At 48.8% G+C, this 27,977-nt stretch overlaps 1 protein-coding gene across 3 annotated transcripts; it reads right to left on the bottom strand.

Moving 5' to 3' along the window:
- Positions 1–286: 286 nt before the first annotated feature.
- On the bottom strand, positions 287–26,483 carry LOC125718249 (myosin light chain kinase, smooth muscle-like). Of its 3 annotated transcripts, none has more exons than XM_048991941.1 (25): positions 25,960–26,483; positions 25,716–25,828; positions 24,233–24,370; positions 22,304–22,514; positions 22,126–22,159; positions 21,322–21,457; positions 15,352–15,517; positions 14,928–14,973; positions 11,980–12,104; positions 9,940–10,086; positions 8,441–8,593; positions 7,755–7,928; positions 7,412–7,447; positions 6,542–6,669; positions 6,300–6,453; positions 5,443–5,754; positions 4,896–4,992; positions 4,349–4,552; positions 3,860–4,077; positions 3,640–3,763; positions 2,696–2,848; positions 2,477–2,606; positions 1,772–1,862; positions 1,084–1,224; positions 287–589 (listed from the first exon to the last, which is right to left on the bottom strand). In XM_048991941.1, the coding sequence occupies exons 3-25, from the start codon at positions 24,362–24,364 to the stop codon at positions 384–386; spliced, it is 3,318 nt and encodes a 1,105-aa protein (XP_048847898.1). In that variant the 5' UTR covers positions 24,365–24,370; positions 25,716–25,828; positions 25,960–26,483; the 3' UTR covers positions 287–383. The 3 variants fall into 3 exon arrangements, with proteins under 3 accessions (XP_048847898.1, XP_048847899.1, XP_048847897.1); XM_048991942.1 differs by having other exon boundaries at positions 25,972–26,483; XM_048991940.1 differs by having other exon boundaries at positions 25,716–26,483.
- Positions 26,484–27,977: the final 1,494 nt, after the last annotated feature.

Genomic DNA, 27,977 nt, shown 5'->3' with positions numbered 1-27,977 from the left:
TTCAAATATATATGAAAATGCACCAATTTGTGGTTAACAGAACTTGCCCGAAGCAGATTTTGTAGGGAAAATGCTGTTAAATTAAATATTGGATAAAACACCATAAGGCACGTACCGACAACAGTGAATACTTCACTGCCCACAGCTGCATCTGTTCCAGTAACTTCTACATAAAATATATAAGGCATTTAAACCCGAATTTAATCCCTTTTTCCTAATCCTATGAGACAAACAAAGCACATTTTAATGAAGTTAGGGAAAGAAAGAAAGAAAAAGCAGGCAGAGCTTGTAAAAAACGTTTGTATTCCTGTGCTGCCATGGAGCCTAATTTACAAACTAATGTGCACATTTTCCAAGCCGGACAGAGACGCAGGACAGGCGACCTAACTCTCCAACCAGAGTCTGGCTGAGCACAGCGCCTCCCCTTGGCTGTTGCTGGCTTTGCAGGTATAGAGTCCCGCGTCCGCTGGCTCCAGCTGGCCCAGGATCAGGGCGCAGCGGCCATCCTCTTCATATTCGATCAGGGTTCGAGCAGATTCCTCTAGCGGCTCCTCGTCCTGTAGCCACACCACCTCCGGGTCAGGGTACCCTGTTTCGACAAGGGGCAGCGTCACCTACAAACTGGGCGATGCTACAGGCACCACAAAACAGGCCTATATCCATTACAGGGTTCAAAACCCACCCAGCTTCCAGATAAAAGTCTGCCACATGCTACCTCTACATATTACTTTATAAAAAGTAATAACAGGTATCTAAAGTAGAGGAGAGATACATTATTAACCTCCAAGGGGAAATTTTCCTTTTGCCACATCTTGTTCTCCATACAGGTGAGAGTAAGCTTGGGGGGGAGGGGACAGCTACCTCAGCGTGCTAGAGGGTCAGGCCCCATAGACATATGACTATTCTGCTGAGGTTGGGCTTGAACCAATGACCTTCTGATTACAGGCACAGAAGCTTAGTTCGCTGAGCCACCCTCATTTTGCAGAATGGGGTCGTTAGTAGTAGAAAACAACCATTATGTCAGTTGTATCCTACATGATTTCTCTGTTTACATCAGCAATCAGTGGCAATGATGCATCGTACCCTGGATGTGGCAGGTGAGGCGAGCTGTGGCACCCCGGTGCTGGGTCTGGTCCGTCAACACCTGGGAGAACCAGGGCTTAGACTGCAGCTGTTCCTCCAGGAACTTCAGCACCCGCTCCATCTCGGGGTACAGGCTGGGGTCTGGGGAAAGCAGGCAAAAGGTGGGTGGTCATGTGACCGAGAAACGCTGTTGCTAAGGAAACACAGGAAACCTTTTAAAGGATCCATTTAAAATGATTTACAAGCTGCAAATGCTTAAAAATTGTCCTGGATCACAAATGATAGGCATTTTTTTCGTTACTACTTTAATTGCAATGTAATACAGTCAAAGAGAAAGTTTAAATCTAGAATTACCTGTCGGCAGATAGCAGATACTGCAGGCATGAGTTTTCTCACCTCACACATTAGTGTTTGGCAGAGTAACCATTTACCGGTCTACTGAAACGCTCTGTCTACTATTTTGGAAAAATAAATCGATCTCAGCTTCAAAATCTAAGTAGCTATTAGACAACAGATGTGTGACATGTGCATAGAGTGACTACCAAGCTTCACCGCATTACAGCTGGTGGTCTCCGTGGTCTCCGGACAGTCGTAAAGTGGATCAGTCATAATTCGCATAGGTTGTAAGCTGAGGACGACCTGTACATGTAGGGTGAGGGGCCAGAGGAGGTTGTAACGGGGGTCTTACCATCTCCAGGGCTGGGGAAGGAGCTCGGCCCGTCTGTCTTGTTGGAGAGCACAGCCAGCCTCCTCACTGCCAACACAGCCTTCCCTGTTTTCTATAAGAAATTATTTAAATCCTTCTTTATTAAACTGGTGGGGAGCTAGTCAGCTAGTCTTAGATTAGTGCTTGGAGAGTAAAAGATCCACAGTATCACCATCCAACACTCTAGCCAATTTTAATCTTAATTTCTTACCGAATTCACATTTTTGGTTTTAAACAATTTTGAACCAAATTTATATATAAAAAATAAATTGTACAGTGACAGTAGCACAATGTGATCATACACCATTAAATAACAAAAAAAAATCCAACAGAAATCATTAGAAAGTCCAACATTTGAAAAAAAATTCTAAATAGTTTTTTTTTTTTAACTACACACTCTGCGACCCAATGAAAACGGACCCATGACCCAGCTTTGGGCCACAACCCCCAGCTGAAAAATAGTGCACTATAGTATGCACTGTAGTATGCACTGTAGTATGCACTGTAGTATGCACTATTTATGGGTTCTTAATGAGTTACTTTCCATTACCTCCTATGCACGGGTGCCACCACTAGGTAACTCTCACTCCTGTGAGGCTATATATTTGATGAGAATTGATTTTCTGCTAATGATATGCGCCCTGCTTCTGTTATTCCTCGTAGGCTACGTTCTTCTTTAAAGAGTACCTTCCACTTCTGCTTTGCCAAGTATTTCTTCATCTTCTCCTTGGAGAGGGTTTTGGTGTAGCGTGGGTTCGTCGGCACGGACGCTGCCATCCAGGGGTGGCTTAAGGCCTTGCTACAGGACAGCCGGCGTCTGCGTGGGGCAGAAGGGGCCCAGTCAGAGCAGATTTGGAGCCAGTCTTCCTTAAGAAACACAATGCGGGGGACGGAATGTGATCCCACCGACTGTCCTTCCTGAGGAGGGCCTTGATGAAGTCTTTGGCCTGGTCAGAGATCTCCTCAAAGCTTTGTGGGCTAAACATCAACTGCGCTGCTGTCACCCTGGCCAGAGTGTCCAAGTCACTCTCCCCCTGGAATGGGGATTCCCCGCTAAGCCTGGTTATAATCAGGGGACAGACGGGAACAGAGAAAACGACACTGGGAAGGACCTGCGAAAAGGGTGAGTATGACATGACCTGTATGGTCTGAGTAACTAACTTAGTGTGTGGAGACTCCGTATGGCCAACATATCATGTTTTTGGTATTTTTCTTCAAACAAGGACGGAAAACTAAAGCCAAAATGTGTCTCGGAAAATGGCATAGGTGCTGTGACATTGTGCTACCAGTAGGTGGCAACAGAATCACATAGATCACTGTTTCAACCCAGTCTTCGGGGACTGCTTCCGGCCAATCGGAAACGCTGAATGCTAGGAGCTGGGAAGGACCGAAAATGCGAACTGTTTGGCGGTCCCCGAAGACAGGGTTAAGAAATACTGACATCGATCATCTGTTGTCAACATTGGGTTTCTAATTAACGATCGGTGACCTGTAGCATTTCAAGACTGTACATAGGGTTGGGGGCATCATGGCTGGAATATTAGTCTATCAAATTGATCAGCAATATACCTGCCTACACAGAGCTGAGGCTGAATTTGAACTTGCAAAGCATAAGTGAAAAATGCCTTAGTCAAGCCACGTTGACAGAACATTTATCAAAAACAACAGCTGGATATTTCACGGAAGTAATTCAGCAAAAGTGCCTTGCTTAACAGCAGGGTTCCTCTTGGTATCCCAGCCAGCTACTCACAGTAAACGCACCTTTTTCACCCTGCAAACTGATGGCATGTAATGATACGTAGATACACCAAGGTCTTAACTTTGATCAGCACCAAGGGCATTGTTCTTACAGAAGGTAGCAGATGACTCCAACACTCCACATGTCAGTGGTCAGTCCTACTGGCTCAAAGTTGATCACTTCCGGAGCCACGAACTCAGGGGTCCCATGCATTACTTTCAGGGGTTTGTTGGGATCTGGGGGTCAAAGAGGGGGCAGTGAGGATTATACATTCTCGTGTATCAGTGTGGCTATTTGAGGTCCCGGCACCACATCGACTACCTCCGACTCACCCAACTTGCTGGCCAAACCGAAGTCAATGATCTTGACGAGCGTCCCCGTAGAGTTGACGCATACGATGTTCTCAGGCTTGAGGTCCAGATGCACGATGCTCTGCTGGTGCATGTACCCAACGCCCTCCAGGATCTGCCTCATGTAGAGCATGCTGGCGGGCTCCGTGTGCTCGAATTTGTCGTCCACGATGCGGGCGAACAGCTCCCCTCCAGCCACGCTGCAGACAGACAGCTTCCGCTTGCCAGTGTGTTCAGGGACACTTATTTTGTAGTTTTTTCCAACCCGGTCCTTGCGGTCCCAGAGATGTTTTTGCTCCCTTCCAGCTCACCACCCACAGTGTCCATCAGTACATAAAAGGAGCCTCTAAAAGTCTGCATTAGCCTGACCTCTTCACCGAAGATGACACTGTCCATCCCACCCCACACAAACACTTTCCCGCCGATCGCATTGCTACAGGCGTCGCTATGGTTTGAAGAGCCATCACTCACTATTCCATGACCATGACGACCTCTGAGGGACCTTCATAGGCCCCGAGGCACTGCACCAACTTGGGGTGCTGCAGACTCTTCATCAGCTCAATCTCCCTGCGTGCTGCCTCCCTCTCCTTCGCTCGGCGGCCCTTGTAGAACTTTCCGGCGCATACCTGGCCTGTCTCCTTGTGGACCAGCCGGAACACCTGCCCAAACTTTCCTCTGTGCAAAGAAAAGAGAGGAAGGAAGGCACCAGTAAACATCGGGCGGAAAGAAAATCCCTAGGACCTCCTTAATTAGGGCAGAGGACGTGCAATATCCATGAATTATTTATAATTTATTATTTATAATTATACATGACTTGATTGCAGTCGGTGCCCTATATACTTTGCATAACACCTGACAGCTATTTGAATTGATGATATTTATCTAACTAGACCTCAGTACTGGTAAAAAATGGAAATTGCTTGATAGCGTTAGCTATTAAACTTCGACTGTAATTCACGCCGCATGGATTGGCAGTGTATCCATCCGTCATTACATTCATAGGCAGACTGACACTCACACGCCAAGCTTCTCCATCACATTGTAGTGGTCCGTGACCTTATTAGTCATGTCTATGGTGATATCTGCGTCTGCCTTGTGCGCCTCCAGAGGCTGACCTTGGAATTGCAAGCAAATGGAAAACAGCATCGCATGCATAGAAACCACAAAAGCAGAGGAAAATAACATACTGACAAAAATAAGAATGCTTTTGTTATGCAGACGCATGCAGAGACGCGCTGTGAACAGATTCTATAGCATACATTCATTGTATAATACAGCCCCTCCTCAGGTTACGATGGGGTTGCGTTCCGATAAACCTATCATACGGCAAAAATACATTTTAATTCAGTATACCTAAGCTAACAAACAGACTAGTCTACCCTACCTTAAATCCATGCTCAGAACACTTACATTAGCCTACAGTTGGGCAAAATCATTAACACAAAGCCTATCTTACAATAAAGTGTTGAATTTCTCATGTAATTTACTGAATAAAGTACTGAAAGTGGAACACATTTACCCATCGTAAAGTCGAAAGGTGAATCATCAGAACGCTAACTGCTTACCCTCCACATCCATCTTGATGATCTCTGTCTCCTGGCTGGGCCTGCTGAGCCCCACAGTGTTGTAGGCCCTCACTCGGAATCTGTACTCGCCCTCGGGCTCCAAACCTGAGCGCAACCGGTACGATGTGCTCCGACAGCGGCTCGTCACCTCACTCCAGTCCCCGGGCTTCCCAGGGCCTTCCTTGCGCGCTTCCACCACGTACCCAACGATGGCACTACCGCCGTCGTAGCATGGCCCTGACCAAGACAGCACGAGGGAGCTGCCAGAGAGCTGGGAGACGACGGGGCAGCAGGCAGGCGGCTGAGGGCGATCTGGGGGTCAGAAAGCAGCCAGACTCAATCACCGGCGGCTCGTGTTGCAGCCATGATGAACAAACTTACATGTAGTTATACAGGAACGGCGTTTGAGCTGCGCTTGCATTGCCTTCTTTGAAGGCATTTTGGAATAATCAGTTTTGTATAATAGTGGTTGGAAAATGGATGGCTGCAATTTTGGTTGTGGTTTCTTTCCTCAGGAAAGATTTTGAACTGCTGTTTTGGCTCTGGAAAGCTCGTAGAAAACGCAGCAGGCTATTTGCCTGGCTCTTCCACTGTTCTATGACTAGTTCTTGGGGCTGTGGTTCTGCACCAGGGAATTTCAGACCCCCATGGATCTCTTTTAAGGGGAGGGGTAACATTTATTAAGCGAAAAAAAAGGTATTGGGCCTGTATAGAGACTGACATTCCTCACCGTTCACAAGGGGTTATGTGATGCAACCTGGCCGTATATGAATAGAGGTACTGCTTTAAAACAGCTTAAAACCTCAAGAAAATCTCTGATTGGTTGTTTATCCCATGGTGGGTTGGGCAGTACGGACCAATGACAGTGAGGGTGGCAGTGTGATAGGCAGGGCCTTGCCGGTCCTGGACCACGATAGTGTATTTTCCCACGTCGCTGTACTGAGCCTCCGTGACCACCAGCACACTCTGTTTATCTTTGCTCTCCACCCAAACCCGAGGACCATTCACCACCTGCAGGGGGCAGAAGAAAGCTATTCGCCGACCAGGAATTTCGGCATCGCAAGTGTGAGGTTGGGGCTTTTTACACATGAAGCAGTACCTGCTCTCTGTTGTGTGTCCAGCAGACAGCCACTGGGAAGTCACTGTGGAACCTGCAAGACAGGTGTGCTGTCTCCCCTACATGGACCTCCAGCTCCTTGGGGGGGTTATGGAATTGCACCGTCTTCCCTGTTTAGCACAGAGACAGAGGAAATTAGCATTAGCATCAAAGAAATTCCTCTCCTTTTTTTTTGTTGTTAAGCAATGCAATATTCTATGTGGGCACTGATTTCATTCAGCTACAGTCAACTTCAGGGTCATTTTTACCTATTAGGGACCTAGTTGTGTATTATTAACTCAATCACTGCCAGTGTTAGCCTGAGGGCTAACTGTTTCTGCATTTGTTGTATTCCTTTTAATTTCTTTTTTTGTAAATGCAGTTGCTATGATAACTGCGCGTGATTGGCCTGCTCCTCACCTCTGGTTTCCGATGTGATTAACTTCCCTACATGCTTATCATTAATGTCATATTAGGAAAATCATCATCGGAATATACACACGAAGGGAATTCAGAGTGACGTTAACGTGAACGTTATTTGAATAATTACACAAAGGAGGTCAATCAGTTGTCGTTAGAAATGACAAAAATCCCCCCATGTGGTATTTTATTCCATGACACCCGACGCAGTGACAGCAGACGCTCGCTCACATGTGACCTTTACTTAAGCAGCACCCCATAATACCCTTATCCTTCTGGCTTATGCGCATGGACGTTCTGTATTCACGGTGCAAAATGGCCAGTCACAAGAACACCATTCGAGCGGTAGCTAAAAAGATCATAAAGGAAACTTTACAAAGACTATAAAGGAAAATTAGTGATATGGGAAAATAAAATCAGAAATTTGAACAGAAGATATAACTTGTGTCTTACCTGCTCGTGGACGTGCTCTGGCCTTCGGAAGGAGCCCTGCGGAGATTCATTAGGAAGTTAGCTCACTTGCTGGAAGGGGCTTGGGGTTTGGCCTGAGGGAGTTCACAGTTCACCGATTCTCTTTCAGTTTCAATTAAGATTACGATTTATGCTTCAAGTATAAATTATTGAAGTTTTCCAGGAACACATTAGACCAACGTTAAACTCAAGAAGATACATAGTAACAAGAAACATTTTCAGCACAGACTGAAAGTTGGTGACATATGATGTCTAGAACAGCCAAAAACGTTAGCATTTGTGGGTTAGCATTTGCTGAAGCCTGCAGCGGTTTGCGGAGACGCACCTTTCCGGCGCCCTGCACTATGGGTATGGAGGCTCTGCGCTGCCCTCTGCTCCCTTTGAAGGCCGCTGTTCTCCATGCCGACGGGGGAGATCCAGCTCCTGCTTCCCGGGATGCAGTTGAAGACCGGCAACGTGCCTGACTTCTTATTGCGAATCCCGCAGATGGTTTCAAAATCTGCCGTGTTTTCATTTCGGGGCAGCATGTGAGAGGAGACATCCCGGGAAGAAGGCACCTCATGAACGGCGACGAGCCACAGCAGCAGGAGACGTTTCCGTTACGTTTGGCTTGTGTGACAGATGGACACGTTGCACGATGGGTTTGCATAGCAGCAGATTCACAGCCCTCAGACCTACTGATCATTCCTAGTCATCATTTGTCATCATGCTTCCAATTCTGATTGGCTGATCAGTTGTGGAGCCCCCTGCTGGACACATGGCCCTCAGCAGCTGCTTAGTTAACTTATACCTTATGCTGGCCCTGATCTGACTGCAACACATCCAGGCTGTCACATTACAGGCAGTCCTTCAAGTAAGAGTGAATGCAGTCTAATTAATTGATGCGTCTTCCAAACCTCCCTGAATCAGTTATTCTTCCTTGAATGGTTGCTAGATTGTAAATCAGCAAACCCCATGGCCTGCAAATGAACAGCAGGTGTCACCCCCTCTGGCGCCCCCTTCTGGCCATACCTCGCACACAGACTGCCGCGCTGCTGGAGGTCTTGCCCACCCTGTTCTCAGCCATGCAGGTGTATGCCCCCGCGTCCTCGGGCAGACATTCCCGCACCACCAGCTTCGCCACGGAGCCGTCGAACGAGGGGATCCCAAAGCGAGTGGACTCACCTGCGGATGAGAACGGCAAGACCGCTGGGTAAGCAGTGAGGGATAATCATCCCTGGTTGGAGAAGACCCTTTAAAATGGGGCAGACAGATACAATGACCTGGTGACACTACAACCTGGCATCACGAAAGAAAACGTCATGGTGGTGGAGTATGGTGGCAGGGTGTAAGTGGTAGAATGTCAGTTTGTGAGGTTCTGCAATGCATCCCAGATGAAGAATGGATGAGGAACAGAATGTATGCGTGTTGCGTGCAAGGATAAACCCCATAGCGTTTGATAACGAACGGCTGAAGTTCCCCTTTGCCACTTTTAGTATCGTTTAGCTTAACCGCCATTGTTTTGAGATCAGCTTTCACTTCCTTCCAGTTCAGCCGGATGAAGTTACTGAGCTGAATTTTTCAACTAGTGTGTCAATGGTTCGCTCCAAAAGATTCCACAGAAAATCAGATCAAAACCAAATCACAGACCTGTAATTATTCTTTCAGCAAGAGTGATGCTCTTTACAACTGCACTGATATCTGCACTGAACTGTTTTCAGAATCTCGTCGAATCCCAACCCCATATTACCGAGCCGCCTCACTTCTTTCCTTTCTCTTTCTTTCCTTCTTCGTTCTATTACACAGACGGGGATGGTTCAGGTCCAAGATTTTGTTTCAACCGATCATTGGAGTTCCCTGTGACTGTGACTCTTTACACCTATAAAGAGTCACAGTCACAGGGAATTCCAATTGAAACATAACCCTGGTCTGGATTTTTACTGTACATCTCAACGTTTTTTAGATGGCAGATTTAGATCCTGTACATTTTAACCTTTTAAAGAAATAAATATTTTAGTGGAGAAACTTCCGCAGTGAGGAAGTACGGTACATTGTGTCCCCACAATACTGGAGTTGTCATGCTCTCCTATAGTCTATAACCAAATATCCCTGGTTATGGTGGAAATATGCAACGTTTCTATACATTTATCAATCATCTTAATATCTGTACACTAATCCTCTACATTGGCCCAAAAAGACAAGTGAATCAAAACCCTTTAGTATTTAGAAGAGGCAATAAAGTTGCCTCTTATAATGGACCACCAACATCTTGCGAAAAAATCTGTCGAATGAAGGTTGCTTCATTCCCCAGTTTTCCAACTGACTGTGATTCATCTTTTGCTTCTTTGGCCAGGGTTAGATAGGCCAACTGGCATACCATGTGCACCCCCATGCCCCCACCTCATCAAAATGTATCAGTCGGCGGACCCCCATACTCTTCCAAAATTTATTGTGGGGGTCCAGGACCGTCTTTGGCTCAAACCGGTCGATGCGTGTTTAATGAGGGATGAAGGAAATGACCCGCCACTCACCGTTGTGCAGCCAGGAGATGCTGATTGGCTGACTGCCCGTGACGACCCCCCCCAGCACCATATCGCGGCCCTCGTCCACCGTGCAGTCCTCCAGCGGCTCCGTGAACTGGGGGGGCTTTGGCTCCCTCCCAGGCCTTGGGTAGTCCTCTGCATGCATGGGGGGGTGACAGAATAGGGGAGAGGGTCAGTGACCTAATTGTTTACGAGTTCTTCAAAACAAGTCAAACACGCTGCACTCACAACATGCACAACAAGCACAAATTAACCCTTTTTGATCCAATTACTTGGTGACATTATTTTAAATAGTAAGAAAAAACTGTCCGTGAAAAAAAGTCTTCAATTTAATTACTCATGAAATCACTTCCAGCAGTCTTTAACATTATGGCTTGTCAACAGTTCCATGTACAAAATGTCAACGGGGATTATTTTCCCAGAGAGGAAGGTCCAAGTTACCAGTCACTTTAATAAATCCCTTTGAGACACTGTTAATGAAACATGTCTAGAGACTATTGAAGATATATTCTAGTAAGGCCTACTTTACACTACCTCCATTAGTGTTATTTCATTTTGTAATTATGCACGCTCCCCTTATAAAAACAGCAAAATGCTTTAATAGTATTTATACCTTTGAGTTATCAATAATACATTTATTTAACCAAATCAATGTACATTTTTTTTTACATATTAGGGTCTGCCAGTCCCTACAGCAATTGGGGGATAAGATTAAGATTAACTTTATAGATCCCAGGGGGGGGGGGGGGAAATACTGGACGGGGCTCGACAGTGGAATCACTCTGCTGAACCTGGGATCTGACTTTCTGATCAAAGACACAGCACCCTAATCCACTGAGCCTCACATCACCACCTAAGAGAATAAGACCATTCCAAGGCTGTAGATTTGGGTGTGGATGGTAGTGACATGTCCGCACCAATATTGTGGGATTCCCGTGTTTTCGGGGGGGGGGGGGGGGGGCGGGGGTTTGGTCCCTAGCAATGTTGAAATCAAACCGTCACCTTGGAATGTCCCACCCAGACCCAGTTTAACCACCTTGCCCATGCTCAGTGTTGGTGACAGAGACTGCATGCTCCTCTAGATGCACATTTCAGGTACAATCTATTAAATGTCCACCAATGACAGCTTATCGAGCCACGGGGTACAACCTGGGCGGCCTGCCTGTCAGCGTGGATGCTCACCATCCATTCACACGCCACGGCACTGGTATCTCGATGGGCATCCCCAGGAATCCCGGCTCATCTGCCCAAGGTATCGCATAAAGGAGCAGGCGAGGCCCACTGTACGCTGCAGCTCGGACATGCGTGAGGACGGCACTCAGCCTGAGCTTCACGTCAGCACCACGGATGATGGATTCTTATCTCTGGAAACTTCTCAAGCATTTTAATATGAAGCAAACCCCCTCAGAGAGCCTGTCGAAGCGCGATTCCTTTCTATTTGACAAGGAGAATTTCTGGCTGTTTTGCTCAAACGGTCTCTCATGAGCTGTGGGCAATCAGCGACCAAATCCCACGGCATGAACACGCAACGATACACACAGCGTCTATGTCAATCTAAACTTAATCACCATTCATGTCAGAATTTTTTTAGTACATTAAATTGCTTAAATGACATTTCTATCAAGGGTGTAGGTTTGGTTTCAACATTGGTAGGGACTAAATGACCCCAACCATCCCGTCCCCCCCCCACCTCTCAATACACAATATTGTGCGTAGTCCCACAATATTGACTGGCACATAACCCCATCCTCCATACCCAAATCTATGCCCTTCATTTTTTTTTCAAAGTTAAAACAATTGATAGAACTGTTCATTTAACCAATGGAATTAACAACTTTTGCTTGTTTATAGAGCTTGATAGATTAAATTCATTACATGACGGTACTGCGGCTAAATCATTCCTGGGAATTAAACCAGCAACCTTCAGGCTACCACTTCATTACCTGCAGCATTTCAGCAGTTCAGCACTGGAGCTGCTCATTTGAATAATAGGAACTGTTCTATATATACCCCAGCGTTTAAGCTTACCTGCGACCTTTTTGGCTGGACGTGTGCGGTTCTTACAGGGGGAATTCGCCACAATGGGGCCATTCCCCAGTATCCTTTCTGCAGAAGGGCTCTCCTGGACCGGTGCGGTGGCCTTGACATGGATCCTAAGGGTGGAGACAAAGCGCTTGTTTGCGCCGTCACCCATGGCTCAGGGAGACGCCAAGGTGAGCGGCTGCATGCACCCGGGCAAAGAGCAGAGCATTAGCCCCAACCCAGCTAATGCCTCAGCGCTTATCTCTCAGAGAACATGTCACTGTTTACGTTTCTGTTTAACACGCACCCACCCCAACCTATCACCCAGTCTCTCCTGTTTCACTTCTTTCACTCTCAGTCTATCTCTATCACTCCTTCTCCCTTCTTTCCCTTTGGCTCGAAATGCCTTCTGCTTCTCTCTCTCTCTCTCTCTCTCTCTCTCTTCCTCTGTCAGCCTCTCTTCCCGGACCACAGGTTAACAGTGGCTCTCTCAGCCCTGTCTAACCCTCCCCGCAGGAAGTATGGTGATTTTTGTCCCATGCTTTGGCCAAGCCCAAACTGTCACGGGGGGGGGGGGGGGGGGGGGGGCAGTGTTTATGTGTGTGTGTGTGGGGGGGGGGGTGTCAGAGTCCACCAGAGTGGAGAAAACTGTCACGTTAGTCATAATAAAAATACTTTTAGCTACTGGCCACTGCATTTGACTACGCCTCGAATTCATGTGTGAAGCAGATCTGCCGGAGATCACAGCCCCTTGCACTGGTTTCTGTTCCGTCTACTTGTTTAGCTTCACATAGTCCACTTATCAGTGGCATGTTTGAACTTTGGATGCCACAGAGACGCAGTGAGTCTGGATTTGCAGACTTTAGTGTCATTACACATATCGTTGGCTGAGGCTGCTTTGCAAAACGGCAATGGCCTCAACACGCACAGGACCAATTCGAAACAAGGCTGTCATTGTGATGAGGATTTACAATATTAACCAAGTACCAGGCCTATTCAAATCACGGTCCTCAAGGTCCAAGCAATGCTGATTTTCCAGGCTTTCTTTACCAGTGAGCTGGGTATGAAGCCTCAGAGGCCAATCAGAATCCGTAATTATTAAACCAACCAGGGAGAACTGAAAGCAAGGCCTGGATTTGGATTCAAGTTCCAGATTTGAAGATCCCCGAAGCAAACTATATAATCTGCAGTTTTATACAGACACTCCTCACTTAACGACCATGTCCCGTTCCTACTACTAGGTCGTTAAGCGAATTGGTCGATAAGCGAGGAGGTGCCCCTTACCGATATTTCAAGCTCACTGCATTGGTAGTGGATTTAGATATTGTTTTAATGTCACCTTTGCACCAATAATAAAATTTTTAGTAGGCCTATATTTATAAATGTTTACAGGTAGCAGGTAGTCGTCTTTATTCATTCTCGCCGACATCATGTACTATGGGGTGCACAATAAAGTAGAAATTTATTGACATAATACTGCAAGAATGAGACTGAAAAGGGTGATGCGAGATGAGACAGGCGGGTCGTTAAGCGTAGAGTGTCTGTACTTTATTGTTTGTAGGCCTCTGCGTTTTTCTCAAGGCGCACTGATAGACCCCTAGATTCTCGACACAGGCTAATGTTACGATGTAATTTGGTGTCCTACTTTCCTGATTCTGTGAGTAAAAGCAGGGTGTATCCAGGACACTGGGGAGTTATATTACAGAAAAAGCAACCAGCACGGAGTGAAGTCAACAATAACACACCAGAGCACTTTGGCAAGCTCTTCCTGATCTGCCTGTTTCTCCCGAGACAGACCCTTCTGCAGCTAGAGTTTGATGACTGTCGTCAACCTAATTGTCTAGTTTGTTTGGGCAATAAACATCATTCCTCGAGTGGTTTATAAAACAGTTCTCTGTCAAGAGACCCAGAAAGTTCTATAGACAGACTTCTGCCCACGTTTGTTGATTAAAACAGACTTTCTGTTGACGTATGGTGACATGAAGGTCAGAAGGGAAGCACACGCAAGCGTCACAGCTTATCCTTCCACCTATTCACCTGAACTTACATTTCCGGGACAGTCCTGTCATTGAAATTCCTCGTCGCTGAGCAAAATATTAACCCACCTGAATGTCTCACCACTAGACCCTCTGAGGTTAGGGCCTCGCATGCTTGCATTTGTTTTGAGTCAAGGATGGTCTTTTGAAAAGTAAACACAGGGTGAGAAAGTCACCAATAGCTCTGGAGAGAAGGGAATCATATATTACTGCTTTGTATTTTTTGAAAGAGTACTAATCGTTTTAATAGCTCTTACTCTGAAAACTTGTTTGCTAACCTGTTATCAAAATCATCTAGACTGGATTCTAGTTGGATTCAAGAGGCTTTAAATTTCTGGAGCTTCGACTTTTGGTAAATTTGGCGTAATAACGCCGAATGACAAACAGAAAACCTGAACGAGAGAGTTTTATGTAATTGTAATGTAAGGTTTTATGCAATTCCCCAATAATGTAACATCCTACTCTGTACTGCACTTGTTTATGCCGTATGTCACACAGATCTTTATTTGAATATTAGCACCACAAAGAACTATGTGTGACAAAACCTTCAAGTGTTCCCACCAGCCCAGAGTGACTGATTCATCGACACCCTGTTCTTTTTGTGCCTCTCGATAAAGCCCTATCCTTAAATATTGCAATTGAAACAATACCGCTAATAGCATCCAGCTATGCTACGTTACTGCGAGGTCATTTCCTGCATCACCACATGCCACTTAGCAGCTAAGATGTGCCAAAAATAAGAGAGACAGAGTCATAACGACAAGATACAGGAGGGAAGGTGGACTCGGGCTTCGACGTAGGCCTTCCTACCACAGGGAAAGGCTTGCCACAGTACACTCTTCATAGGCCACGTCATGAAATTATACAGGTTCATATATTATGAACATCGCAGTGACGCTTCCCTTTCAGGTAACTTACTGCTGTCTGGCACAGTTAAGGATGGGGCTGACACAGGGACATCCATCTAAAGAAGAAAAGACACAAAAGTAGTTTCAGAAAAGCTGATCAAGGATCATTCAGTTTGACAAACACTAGGGGTGCGTGTCAATGACACGGACGTAAAGATCGTACTTGTGGTCTTGGCAAAAATGGTCTTGCTAATTTGCCTCCCAAGAACAGACTTGGGATGCAATGAATCATGGGATTGTTCTCGTTTGTTGAGGATGCAACCTGTGTATATTTAGATACTTGGGGCTGGACAAGACCGACACCTGGGGATACCCCAGGACTTCTGTTGTACTCATTGGCTCATTTAGTACCAGCGCCTTGCACAGCACTGGCCAACGGTTTGTCACTGGTCGACGGACAAATGCATGTGTTGGCAAGGCTGAGGAGCACCTACCCGTGACGGTCAACTGAGCAGAAGCACTGGTAACCCCGGCCAAGCTGGACAACCGGCATGTGTACAGTCCTTGGTCGTCCATACGCACCTTGTCCAGCTCCAGGAGGTGGAAGCCAGCAGAGAAGGACGAGTGGACTTCAGAGTTGTTGTGCAGGATGAAAGAGTCCTGGAAGAGACAGAGATCGGAGGACAGGGAAAGGGAAAGAAGAGAGGAACCAGCATGCTGAAGGATAACATGTTATTTTCTCAGACATTCACATCTACGCATGCATTTCTCCAGCAAGGCGCCCCAGCTAATGTCTATGGGTATCATTCAGATGCCTCAGAATGTCTTGAGCAGAACATTTTTTAACATGCTGAAAGGTTAGATGCTCATATATATGTGTTCATGAAAAATTTTGTGATTATAACTGTCAGTAGAATACCTGGGGCTGTTCTGCAAGTATCAGCAAAGTAATCTTAGCTTGTTCATGTTATTTTTACTCTACAGCTAGAAGTTATTCAAATTACCCCTGTGCTGAATGACTGCTTTACATCTCGAGCCACTTTGCGAACTGAACATGTATAAGACGATGAGTTGTGGGTTTTAATGAGTAGTGTTTAAAGAGTAGATGATTGTTCTTGTCTGTTTTACACAACTTTCAGGAATGGCTGTCTTACGGGCTTACGTTACACTGTTTGCGATAGTTTCACCCTGTGTTATCTATGACTTAAATAGAATGTTCCTGAAATTTGCAAGATTAGATTTATTTTTGCCAAGAACAGCAGACGGGCATTCCTGGCTGTTTTTGTTAGTATGTTCAACTCAATTCAACTCAAATTTTTTCAATAACCGTTGAGAATATGAGATTGGTTTTGAGGGAAAAAACAATGCATGTCTGTGATATTTTCAATTATATGAAAACTAATTAAAAGTGCCAGTTTGGGTAATCCATCCATCCATCCATTTTCCAAACCGCCTATCCTACTGGGTCGCGGGGGGTCCGGAGCCTATCCCGGAAGCAATGGGCACGAGGCAGGGAACAACCCAGGATGGGAGGCCAGCCCCCGCAGGGCACACTCACACACCAGTCACTCACACATGCACACCTACGGGCAATTTAGTAACTCCAATTAGCCTCAGCATGTTTTTGGACTGTGGGGGAAAACCAGAGGAAACCCCACGACGACATGAGGAGAACATGCAAACTCCACACATGTAACACAGGCGGAGACTCAAACCCGGGTCCCAGAGGTGTGAGGCAACAGTGCTAACCACTGCACCACCATGCTGCCCCTGGTTTGGGTAATCCAATAAATATATTTATTGCATTGCTTCTTCAAAGAGATTGAACATTAAAATGATTTTTTTCTGTAATATTGTCACGGGACGCTGGAAGCCGGTAAGGCGAACAGGCAGGCGAGCAGTCAGGAAGCAGGCAGACAGGCGAATTACGGGGCAAACGGGGGTTTTAATAAGGGAATCGGGGGAACGGGTAGCAGGGAACATCTGACGTGACTAACATCAATGACAGACACGGGTTAGTACAAATCAGGAACTTAAATACATGAAACAAGGCAGCAGGAAACAAGACACGACTGGGCACGATCAGGAAATCACACGTGGGTAATTAGGGGGCGTGGCACACACGAGGAGCGGACGGAGCGGGCGTCACAGAACCCCCCCCCAAAGGCGCGCTACACCGGGCGCGCCCAGGAAGGGGGCGACGGACGGGACGAGGGAGAACAGGACCTGAAAGACAAGAGCAAAAATCAATGGGGAACAGGGAACAAGACAGACAGGCAAAACTGACACAGAGGCAGGAGCCAGGACAGGACACTACACAAGACAGGAAAAGCCGACAGACAGACCAGGAAGGGAGGAACAGAGGGAACAGGTGGAACAAAAGGAGCGGGAGTGACGGGAGGGAACGACGGGAAACCAGGAACAGAGTGGGGCAGAACAAAGGCAGGAGGAGGAACAAGGACAGGCGGGACAGAGACAGGAAAGAAGGGAGAGAAGGAGGAGGAAGGAAGGGGAGCCCGAGGGAGCCCCTGCGGGCGACGGGAGGCAGCCGGAGGGGCCGCAGGCGGCCGGGAGGCCGGAGCCGGAGGGGACCTCGGAGGGGCCGAGGAGGCAGGGCGAGGGACCCGCGGAGGGGCCAGGGAGGAAGCAGGAGGGAGCACCGGGGAAGGGGACGAGGGAGCAGGAGGGGCCCACGGCGAAGGCCCGGAGGAGGGGGGAGCCGCAGCAGGCGGCGACGTCCGGTGGAGGGCCGGAGGTAGGGGCCCCGCAGGCAACCGAGGAGCCGCCGTCGGGGAGCCCGCAGGCGACCGACCAGGCACCGGAGGGGGGAGCGAGGCAGGGTGACGAGGTATCGGAGGGGTACCCGCAGGCGACAGCCGACCCGGAGGGCCAGGACCTGCAGGCGCCAACCGAGCCAGAGCGCAGGCGAGGGAGGGCGAGCCAGGGGGCAGGGCGGGAGGGACCCCAGTCCGACGTCTGTGTCCCCTCCCTCTGCGGGACACAGACATACCGACCCCCGGTCGGGGTCGATGTCGCCGGGGTGAGGGTGAAGGAGTCACAGGAGCGGGGCCAGGGACAGGAGCGGGGCCAGGGACAGGAGCGGGGCCAGGGACAGGAGCGGGGCCAGGGACAGGAGCGGGGCCAGCAGGCGGAGGGGGCGCCTCGGGAGCTGCTGCAGCGCGGTCAGGGGGCGCCTCGGGAGCTGCTGCAGCGCGGTCAGGGGGCGCCTCGGGAGCTGCTGCAGCGCGGTCAGGAACAGGAGCTGGCTGCAGTGGGGGCGCCTGCCCGGGAGCTGCAGCAGATGGCTGCAGTGGGGGCACCTGCCCGGGAGCTGCAGCAGGCGGCTGCAGAGGGGGCGCCTCTGCACGAACAGGAGCACGGTCAGGAACAGGAGCTAGCTGCAGTGGGGGCGCCTGCCCGGGAGCTGCAGCAGGCGGCTGCAGTGGGGGCGCCTGCCCGGGAGCTGCAGCAGGCGGCTGCAGAGGGGGCGCCTCTGCAGGAACAGGAGCACGGTCAGGAACAGGAGCTGGCTGCAGTGGGGACGCCTGCCCGGGAGCTGCAGCAGGCGGCTGCAGTGGGGGCGCCTGCCCGGGAGCTGCAGCAGGCGGCTGCAGTGGGGGCGCCTGCCCGGGAGCTGCAGCAGGCGGCTGCAGAGGGGGCGCCTGCCCGGGAGCTGCAGCAGGCGGTTGCAGAGGGGGCGCCTCTGCAGGAACAGGAGCACGGTCAGGAACAGGAGCTAGCTGCAGTGGGGGCGCCTGCCCGGGAGCTGCAGCAGGTGGCTGCAGTGGGGGCGCCTGCCCGGGAGCTGCAGCAGGCGGCTGCAGTGGGGGCGCCTGCCCGGGAGCTGCAGCAGGCGGCTGCAGAGGGGGCGCCTGCCCGGGAGCGGCAGCAGGCGGCTGCAGAGGGGGCGCCTCTGCAGGAACAGGAGCTTGCTGCAGTGGGGGCGCCTGCCCGGGAGCTGCAGGTTGCTGCAGTGGGGGCGCCTGCCCGGGAGCTGCAGGTTGCTGCAGTGGGGGCGCCTGCCCGGGAGCTGCAGGTTGCTGCAGTGGGGGCGCCTGCCCGGGAGCTGCAGCAGGCGAAGGGGGCGCCGGGACAGGAACAGGAGCGCGGTCAGGAACAGGAGCTTGCTGCAGTGGGGGCGCCTGCCCGGGAGCTGCAGCAGGTTGCTGCAGTGGGGGCGCCTGCCCGGGAGCTGCAGCAGGCGGAGGGAGCTGTGCAGGCAGCGAAGGCGGCTGCGCAGGCGGCGGCGGCTGCACGGCAGCGGGGTCCGCCGGCAATGGCGGTAACGAAGGCGGCTGCTCGGCCCGAGCAGGGGCTGCAGGCACAGGGGTTGCCTGCTCGGCCCGAGCAGGGGCTGCAGGCACAGGGGTTGCCTGCTCGGCCCGAGCACGGGCTGCAGGCACAGGGGTTGCCTGCTCGGCCCGAGCACGGGCTGCAGGCACAGGGGTTGCCTGCTCGGCCTGAGCACGGGCTGCAGGCACAGGGGTTGCCTGCTCGGCCTGAGCACGGGCTGCAGGCACAGGGGTTGCCTGCTCAGTCAGAGGCGGTGGCGGGACTGGCAAGTCCTGCGCGGGCAAGACGAGCGTGGCCCCTTTAAATCGTCGGGGTATTCGCGGGATGACATCTCGCACCGCGCTGGCCCCCTTATTGGCCAGTCGTTCGGGCCGGAAGAAATACCGCTCGAGAGGCGGGGGTAGGTCTGTAGCGGTGGGCTGCTCTCTCCGGACGGGGAAAGCCGGCTGCGCTAGCAGCGGTGCAGCGCCGGTGAAGGGAAGATTGACCGGGCTGTCCTCCAGTTCCCTGGTCGCAAGGGCAGCGGGGACGAGCGCGCACGCTCCCAGGTTTATAGACGGGGCGACCGCTGGCGACTTCGTCCTTTTCTTTTTCCGCCGGGTTTTGGTGCTGGCAGGAGGCTGCACCCTCTCCGTTAGGACGGACGACGGGGACCCAGCTTCCGTGCCTTGTGGTACAGCTAGCCCAAGTCTCCGCTCCATGAGACGCTGGGCTAGCTGCTGGAGGCAAGCACGTACCTCCTCCAGGAGGTGCTCGCTCTCCGGTGGAGGCCTCTCCATCAGGAGATCAGCGCCGCGATTGGCGAACTCCAAAGCCAGAGGATCCTCCTGGACCTCTGGCTGGTTCAACCAATAATAGGTCTCTTGCAGCAGACCGAGATGCTGCTCCTCGGTCTGCTGCCGCGCCTCCTTGGTTCGGTCTGTCATTCTGTCACGGGACGCTGGAAGCCGGTAAGGCGAACAGGCAGGCGAGCAGTCAGGAAGCAGGCAGACAGGCGAATTACGGGGCAAACGGGGGTTTTAATAAGGGAATCGGGGGAACGGGTAGCAGGGAACATCTGACGTGACTAACATCAATGACAGACACGGGTTAGTACAAATCAGGAACTTAAATACATGAAACAAGGCAGCAGGAAACAAGACACGACTGGGCACGATCAGGAAATCACACGTGGGTAATTAGGGGGCGTGGCACACACGAGGAGCGGACGGAGCGGGCGTCACAAATATGCTCTAATCATCGAGGCAGGACCAAGATGGAGATGGACCCCCCCCCGAACGAGGCCTGAAACAGTTAAACTGATGCAGTTACTCAGCTCAGATGTTTGACTGATTTGTCTTGAGGCTTATAGTTTTGACCAGCGCAGTCCATGCATGAACATAAAATAAGAAACTTCACAGGGAAAATGACTGTGATGATATATTAATGTACATCGATACAAACTCTACCCATGAGAAATGTTAGACCATTAAGTAAAATGTTACCCCCCCCTGTGTACTACTAAGAGGAATTCAGCCATAAATATAGAGCACTGCTCTGTAGCTAACGCTAATGGGTTAACCCTGAACTCAGCGACCTTCACCTGGCGTTATTTGGGATGTCTGTGCATAGATTCCGTCACTCCTGCACAATATCGTGCATCTGCAAATATCAGGAAAACAATGAAATATTTTTTGAATATGAATTAATGTCTTAAGTGCATTTTGTATGAATGTTTGCAGCAGTAACAAACTCACTGCATCTCTCTGCTGTATCTCCGCTTCATCCCGTAGACAGAAATACATTTTGTGCGAGGATTTACTCTCTATGTAGATTTTGCCAACTTGGGTGGGGGGGGGGCTAGGGTGGGTGTAGGTCACTCTCAGTAGATCTGGGATGGGGAGGGGTGCCCTCCAGTGGACAGACAGGGGTTCAAACACATAATTTTACTACCTGGCTATGTGCCTGATCATCACCAATCACCACTACAGAGAACTACACTATTTTTTTGTAACTTACTGATTGTTTTCACTGATTTGATTTCTACTCCTTGCCCTGGTGCAGAAATGTCGAAAAGGGAAGAGCTTTGTACTTGTATGTGTATAATAGTAAGATTGGTCCGTTAAGCACGACTCAAAACAGATGCTTCAAATGTGGCAACGTCATTAACGTTCGGCTAAGTGAGGACACACCTTCAGCCAGCTGACGGATGGAGGGGGCCTCCCAGTGATCCGAGCCTTGAACTCCACCCTTTCTCCCTCTTTTACCGTCATGCTACGTGGCTTGGTCACAAAACGGGGGTGACTCTCCCCCCAGCTATGGTACCGCCTACAGAGAGAATGGCACAGAAAGAGAGAGAGAGAGAGAGAGAGAGAGAGAGTAGGTATGAGAAGAGAAAGGAAGCAGGGATGAAGAAGAAAAAAGGTGATGAAAGAACACAAAAGAACAAGATGATGTGAAGTTTAGGGGAACGCAGCAAGACCCAACTACTAACCAACGCTGCTCCTTTGGCAGGATCTGAAGCAATTTCTATTTAAAACATAGACCAAAAACATCCTGCCTCTAGTGCGCTACAAATGTTCACCTTTGCATGAGCTTGAAAGAAAGCATGTAATGATGATAATAGAGTTTAGAAAATGGGAGCACAAACGTGCAGTTATACGTCATATGTCTGCTTCACCACGTTCCCACCAACCTAACTGTAGGGGCAGCGTCACTAATCCACAGATTGGCTGCTCTTGCTAATGGCGGGGATTTCCTTGGAGAATGAAGATAATGGAGGGGGCCCTCGCCCAAGGGTTATGCTTAGGTTTAGGATAATAAAATCCATGTTTCGTTTAACCAGACAGAATCCTTCCTGTCTAAGGTGTGACCAAAAATGAAAACCATTGGCCGTTCATTTTTTTTTCCGTTAGCGGCGGCCATTTTAGTAGCCATGTTAACGGAATAAAAGTAACAACAAGCAGAGTAAATTCGGTCCCTACATCCCAGCTTACCTCAAAGAACATTCTACAGGCTTATTCACGTGATCTGAAAGACACCAGAACTACGTAAATACAGTGGTATGGTATAAGCCAGCCCCAGTGATCATAATGGTTAACTTCATCGTTAATGTCCATCGTTAAGGCTTAATGATCCACCTTAAATAACAGGAAGAAGAGGTTCCTCGCTCACCTTTCAGCTCCAGCCGGAAGCTGATCTTGGCCCCGCCGGCGGAGTTGGTGACCTCGCATGTATAGCGACCCGCCACAGTCCGGCTGGCGTTGGCGACATTGAACACGTGAACGCCCCACCCAAGGCGGCAGAGGCTGAAAGGGGGGGCCTCGGAGTCCACCGGCGCCCCATCATGGAAGAACCTCACGGAAGGTTCCGGGTTGCCCTGCACCTGTATCCCGGCAATGATGTGCTTAGCCATTAGCATAGCTAACTTAACTGGCTGGTTGGCTGGTAACATGCGTCCATTAGCATTGAAAAGTTGATGATGGATAATTCAGTTTGGAGAAGAATTTGGATAAATTGGGGTTAGGAGAGGGTTAGAATAAACACCAGTTCAAAACATGACCTCCATGTCATAAGTTAACCAGCAATCATGACTGTTCAGATTTCAGTGTTATTGGCCCATCGAAATTCACTATCAGACCCCCTACAAATTAGCTTCATAACCGTGTTTGCAATGGTTTTCTTTGGAAAAAAAATCAAGCAAACAACCAAAAGAGCTCATCTCATAGTTCAGAATACAATGACACCAGTTGTAGTGATGAGGAATTGTTGGCAACAGTTTAATTAGGCTTATACTTTGTAAGGGCAAAAACGCTAACCTTATCTTTCTTGTTTACTCATGCAGTAATCGAGCTGAGAGTTAACGTGCATATTTTGCCCTAAAATACAGTCGCAGTGGATGCCTGGTGGTTAAGGAACTTTGGAGACCCTGCAGCTGAACAGGAAGTGACACACATGTGCCCCCTAGTGGATACAACTATGCTGCACAAGTTCTAAAGGAAGAGAATCAAAAGGCCTAGTGAAGACAAGCTGTAAATCTTAAAATAACCTCTTTCAGTACAAACTGGAGCAGCACTCACCTGGAAATAGAATTACATTTGTTCTGCTTTTTTTTTTCTTCCAGAAAATGTAGTCCCGACTCCAAAGAGTTTCACCTCAGGAAAAATGCTTATGAGCCAAACATCTGGTTTAGAGCAGGGCTGATCTGCTGGGCTGCTTCTCCATTTGTATAATGAGGTCCTCGTTTTAAGTTGGCTGCTCCTCCACTGCGCGTTAAGCTGTCTGCATCGCAGCGGTTTTCCCTCCCTGCGTCATGCGCTTAACGAGAAGCAGGCAGCGCTAACACCCCGCATCCCTGGTGTGATCGGCCAGCACCGACCTCCTCGGGACCCCCAACTCATCCGTGAGCCTAATCCCTGCGGTCGGGGTGACTGGGACGTCTTCCGGGGTGAATCAGCCTTGACCGTGCGGACGAGCCGGTTCCCCTTTTCTCACAGGCCACCCAAAACCAGCAATGGAAAATGAGAAAGGCATTATGGGACGCCACCAATCTTAATACTGCGAGTGACTGGAAAAGGGCCTAAGACAGGGGAACCCACTGCGACTGAAAGCGATGTCTGGAACCTTCCGCAGCATGAAAGCATTCTTACATCAATCAGCCCAAAAAAGACAATGTATCTTCATCTTTCCCCTCCGCACTGTCTTCTCAAAGCCCCCCCTTACAGAATCACAGCAACATCTTAGGATCATCAGACTGAGGCAACTAACATGCTCCTACTGCAATTGACCCGTGAGGAAAATGCATTCAGACTAATGCCACGACGCCTACTTCAGTTAGCTGTCAGGCCCGTACGTTAAGGAAGACAAACGCTGCTTTCCCATTTCCATAACCGATTCAAAGAAACACCATTATGGTTAGTATTCGTGAATTTCCTGCTTGACAGAGGCTCTGTGAAACTGCGCGTAGCGATGTGGCTTCTAGTCACTATTCATTTTCATTATTGTTACCTTAACTGTTGCAGTCTGGGGCAGTGATGTTGGGAACGATGGATGGAAGCGATTCACACTCACACCGAATGTCGCACAGGCTGGAATCCACCTCACCTTGATGTAGAAGGTCGCTTTGTCCCCCCGGCGGACCGCGGCATTGCGGGGCGGGAGCAGAAAATACGGCACCTCCGGTACAACGATGGGACTCCGGGGTCTTCTGGGCCAAGACACCTTCTTCAGGAACATGGGACCCTGCACCAGAGGAGGCAGCTTACCCAGTACCGGACAGGAATCCTCTCAAAAGTTTCTCTGGAAAGTTCTCTAGCCTATCATGTTTCAGCTCTTGCCTAGACCGCACAGACAGCAACATTTTACTAGTGAGTTTCTGCATCCGGACGTATAAAGTGCAGATTTGGGGAGATAAAACCCAGTACACAACATTGCCCACTGAAGCAGACTATTTAATAGATACTTTTTGTGTTGGTTCCTAACCTACCTACCCCTGTAGCAATTAGAAGCTATTTATATCAAAGATTTCCCCTCAAAGTATGGCATTAAAATAGCCCTTTTCTGAAGCATGTGGCATGAAAACTGCAAAAAATATTTCACCATTGAGAAAAAAAAAACTATTAAAAAAATATGGAGGTAATTACATAGAAGGAGGTCGGAGCAAACACACGTGCACACGAACGCTGCTAGGAATCAGGTTTTAGGGCTCCTGGACTAGATAAACAAAAGAGCAGTCAGAAAATCTGAGGCAGACTAGAGCCAAGTCACAAACGCCATTTCAGCCAAGGAGGGAGAAAAAGTAAAGGTTAGTGCAGTTGGCATGATGGATTCAGACAGGCTCTTGTTATCCCAGCTAATTACTTTCTCATGGACTCCATGAGAGTGGAATAATGAAATCTTTATTATGTGCAGACTGTAATTAACATTTAAAAAGATGCATACCTAGAAACCTCTTTCAGAAAGGTAAATGGGAAAATTGCAGTAAAATAATAAAATTAGTTTGAATCACTAAGGGAAATATAAGAAGGATCTAAAAGATATGAACATTTCCTATTTGACGACTGTGGAGCTGACACCAAACAGCAGAGCTTCACATTCTTCTCTTGTGTGGGATACGTTTCAATGTGGGTACATGCTAGACTTTTGTTATGCTGCACCTGTGTCCAGTGAGTCACAACCAGACAAGCATCAATCAACTGGCACAGTCTATGAACTAACACAGAGACAACGCAGTGCACAGCACAAGCATGGCTACACGCAGTGATCAGCATAACCAGAACCTCTGCTTCTTTGAAAAACAGAAAAACGCCACCAGGAAGAAAGGAGTTATTCATATGATGCCAGGTACACTCAGAAAATATGTCTACCATAATCACGGAACTACATTTATATTACGCTTTATATAAAAAAGAAAATCAGCTATGAATTAAAAACTAAAATTACATCCAAACCTAAGAATAAGCGTTAAATTTGTTCCACTAGTTTAGTTTTCAGACATAATCTCTTGAGTGGCTACATAAATTACTTGGCCATTTCAGAATCACGACATACAGTTTGCCCAGATGTGTGTGTTTCATTTGAGACTTACAGATTTAAATGCTGTTTCTTCAGTTAATAAGAGACATGCGATGCCTACATCCAGTACTCCAGTTCCGTGACCTTCAGCCTGTTTAGAGCCGGTAACGACCTCGCCGGTCAGTCCTTCAGAATGAAGAAGCGGTTGTAAAAATGGTCGCTTGGGTAGCAGATGTCACAATGCTGAGGCACTATAAAGGCCAGCCGGACCAAGTAGAGGATAGAATTGGCAGTTCCGACCCGAGATGAACCTTTACCTTGGGACCCACCTGCATTTCAGAATGCAATAGGCGAGGTCTACAGCATTGAACACATACACATGGACACACACACACACCAGAACACACAATGACACAAGGCACGGACAATCAATAATGGTGCACAAACAATCCTTATTGTCTCTGCCTTTTTTTGTTTGCATTGTGATACAATCGAGGCTCTGATCGGACTGCCATCCTTGTTTTCTGGCCATGAATGGCTTTCTGTGCGCGCACATGACCGAGAGTGCCTCTTAATTCAGTCACACACGCGTGCATACCTAGGTGTGTGTGCTGCTTTTGTATGGCCGATTCTATGGCTTTGTGTGTGTCTGGGTGGCTGTCTGGAGTTGCTCCCTCGGCGATTGGGTTTCAGGAAGACGGCCTCCCTCTCTCTCGCCTCATCAAAGGCGTGACCTCATTTTACAAAAGAGTGACCTCATAGTTGACCTCTTCACATGTGCTGGAAGGTAGCCAAGTGGGTCCACCCACTGTACAGTTATGGCTAGCTCTTCTGCTAACTTGTACACAGAGTTTATTATCTCTTGGTTACTTTTTAAAAATTAAATACGGGCTATTCACAGTTGCTGTTTGCCGCGTCCCACTTGCTGCTAACTGGAAAATAACTGGACTGATTGCAGTTCAAAATGAGAAACAAATGATGGATTATTTGCTTTCAGCAACAACACGCTTCCATTTCAACAGTAACAGACTTGGTCTGAGATCTTCATCAGCCCAGAAAGGGGGAGGATTGAAAGGGGGTTCAGCTGAGGGGGCAATTCCTGACATCAGCAGGGACCGGGTCATACCCTGAGGTCAGCTGAGGGCAGGGGGTCACTCAGCTGGGTTCTGGGGCTGCACCATGTAGAAGCAGCTGGTCTACCGCCAGTAGAAGGAGGAGAAGATCATGGGGAAGTACTTGCGGCCATGGAGGACAGTTTCGGCTGCAGGGATGCCCAGGAGTGATGCTACTTGTGCTCCGCAAGTGTATTCTGGTAGACCAAAAAAAATCCTAAATAAAATAATCAAGAGCAATTGCATCCCCTCCAGAGCATCATTGTGCTCTGAGAATTCCTCAGAACGTCTAAACTCATGGAATTCAATGTTTTCCAATCCGGTCCTCAGGGACCCACAGTCAGTCCATGTTCTTGCTCCCTCTCAGCTCCCTGCCAGACAGTCCACATTTTTGCTCCCTCCGAGCTCCCTGCCAGACAGTCCACATTTTTGCTCCCAAGGGCTGTCTGTGGGTCCCTGTGGACTGGATTGGAAAACACTGCTATAGATAAGTGTTTTAATATTATCAAGCACACCTTTAACAGTGAGTGTACATGTTTGGATTATCCGAAAAATATAAATATGCACAAAACATCTGTTTTTCAGTATCTTAAAATACCTTCGGGTGAATCTGGTCAATGTCATCATATGGCAGTAAATCCTTCTCTGTCTTTGTGATCTTCTCCTTGACGTTCACTGGGGTGATCATCTCTTCAGTTTCTTTTCTGGGGTGCTTGACTGATAGCCGGAAGGCAGAGGTGACACCCAAGTCTCCCATTACTTGTCAGATGTGATCTTTAATCTCCACTGTCATCTGGCTCTTTGTGGACTTGACTTTGCTGACCTTGTCTGGACCAGTGGAGTTGGTTTCAGGCTAAGGACCTTTGAGCACAAGTTCCCGTCACATCGCTCTGAATGAGAGAAGGGGACATTAGCATGAACTCATCAGCTGTAAAGACGGATCAGATTGTAGAGGAGGTGGATGCAAGCAATTACAGGAGGCAGGACCAACCAATCAGATGCCTTGGTTCTGCCTCCTCCAGTTGCTTGGACCCTCCTCCTCTACAATCTGATTGGTTATCGCCCTGAACCAATCATTTATCCTTCTGCCCTCAGAACATTTTTGTGTAAGTGAAACTCCCATGTGCATAAAAGGCAGGCTCTCACCAAGATCCCTGATGCATTTCATCAGCTGACTGCTGCCCGCCCAATCAGGCGGGCCTCCTCGTTGCAGCATGTGCAGA

The sequence above is a fragment of the Brienomyrus brachyistius genome, chromosome 22, assembly GCF_023856365.1.
Source record: "Brienomyrus brachyistius isolate T26 chromosome 22, BBRACH_0.4, whole genome shotgun sequence".
NCBI classification, from domain to species: domain Eukaryota; kingdom Metazoa; phylum Chordata; class Actinopteri; order Osteoglossiformes; family Mormyridae; genus Brienomyrus; species Brienomyrus brachyistius.
This window is presented reverse-complemented; position numbering and strand designations above follow the sequence as displayed.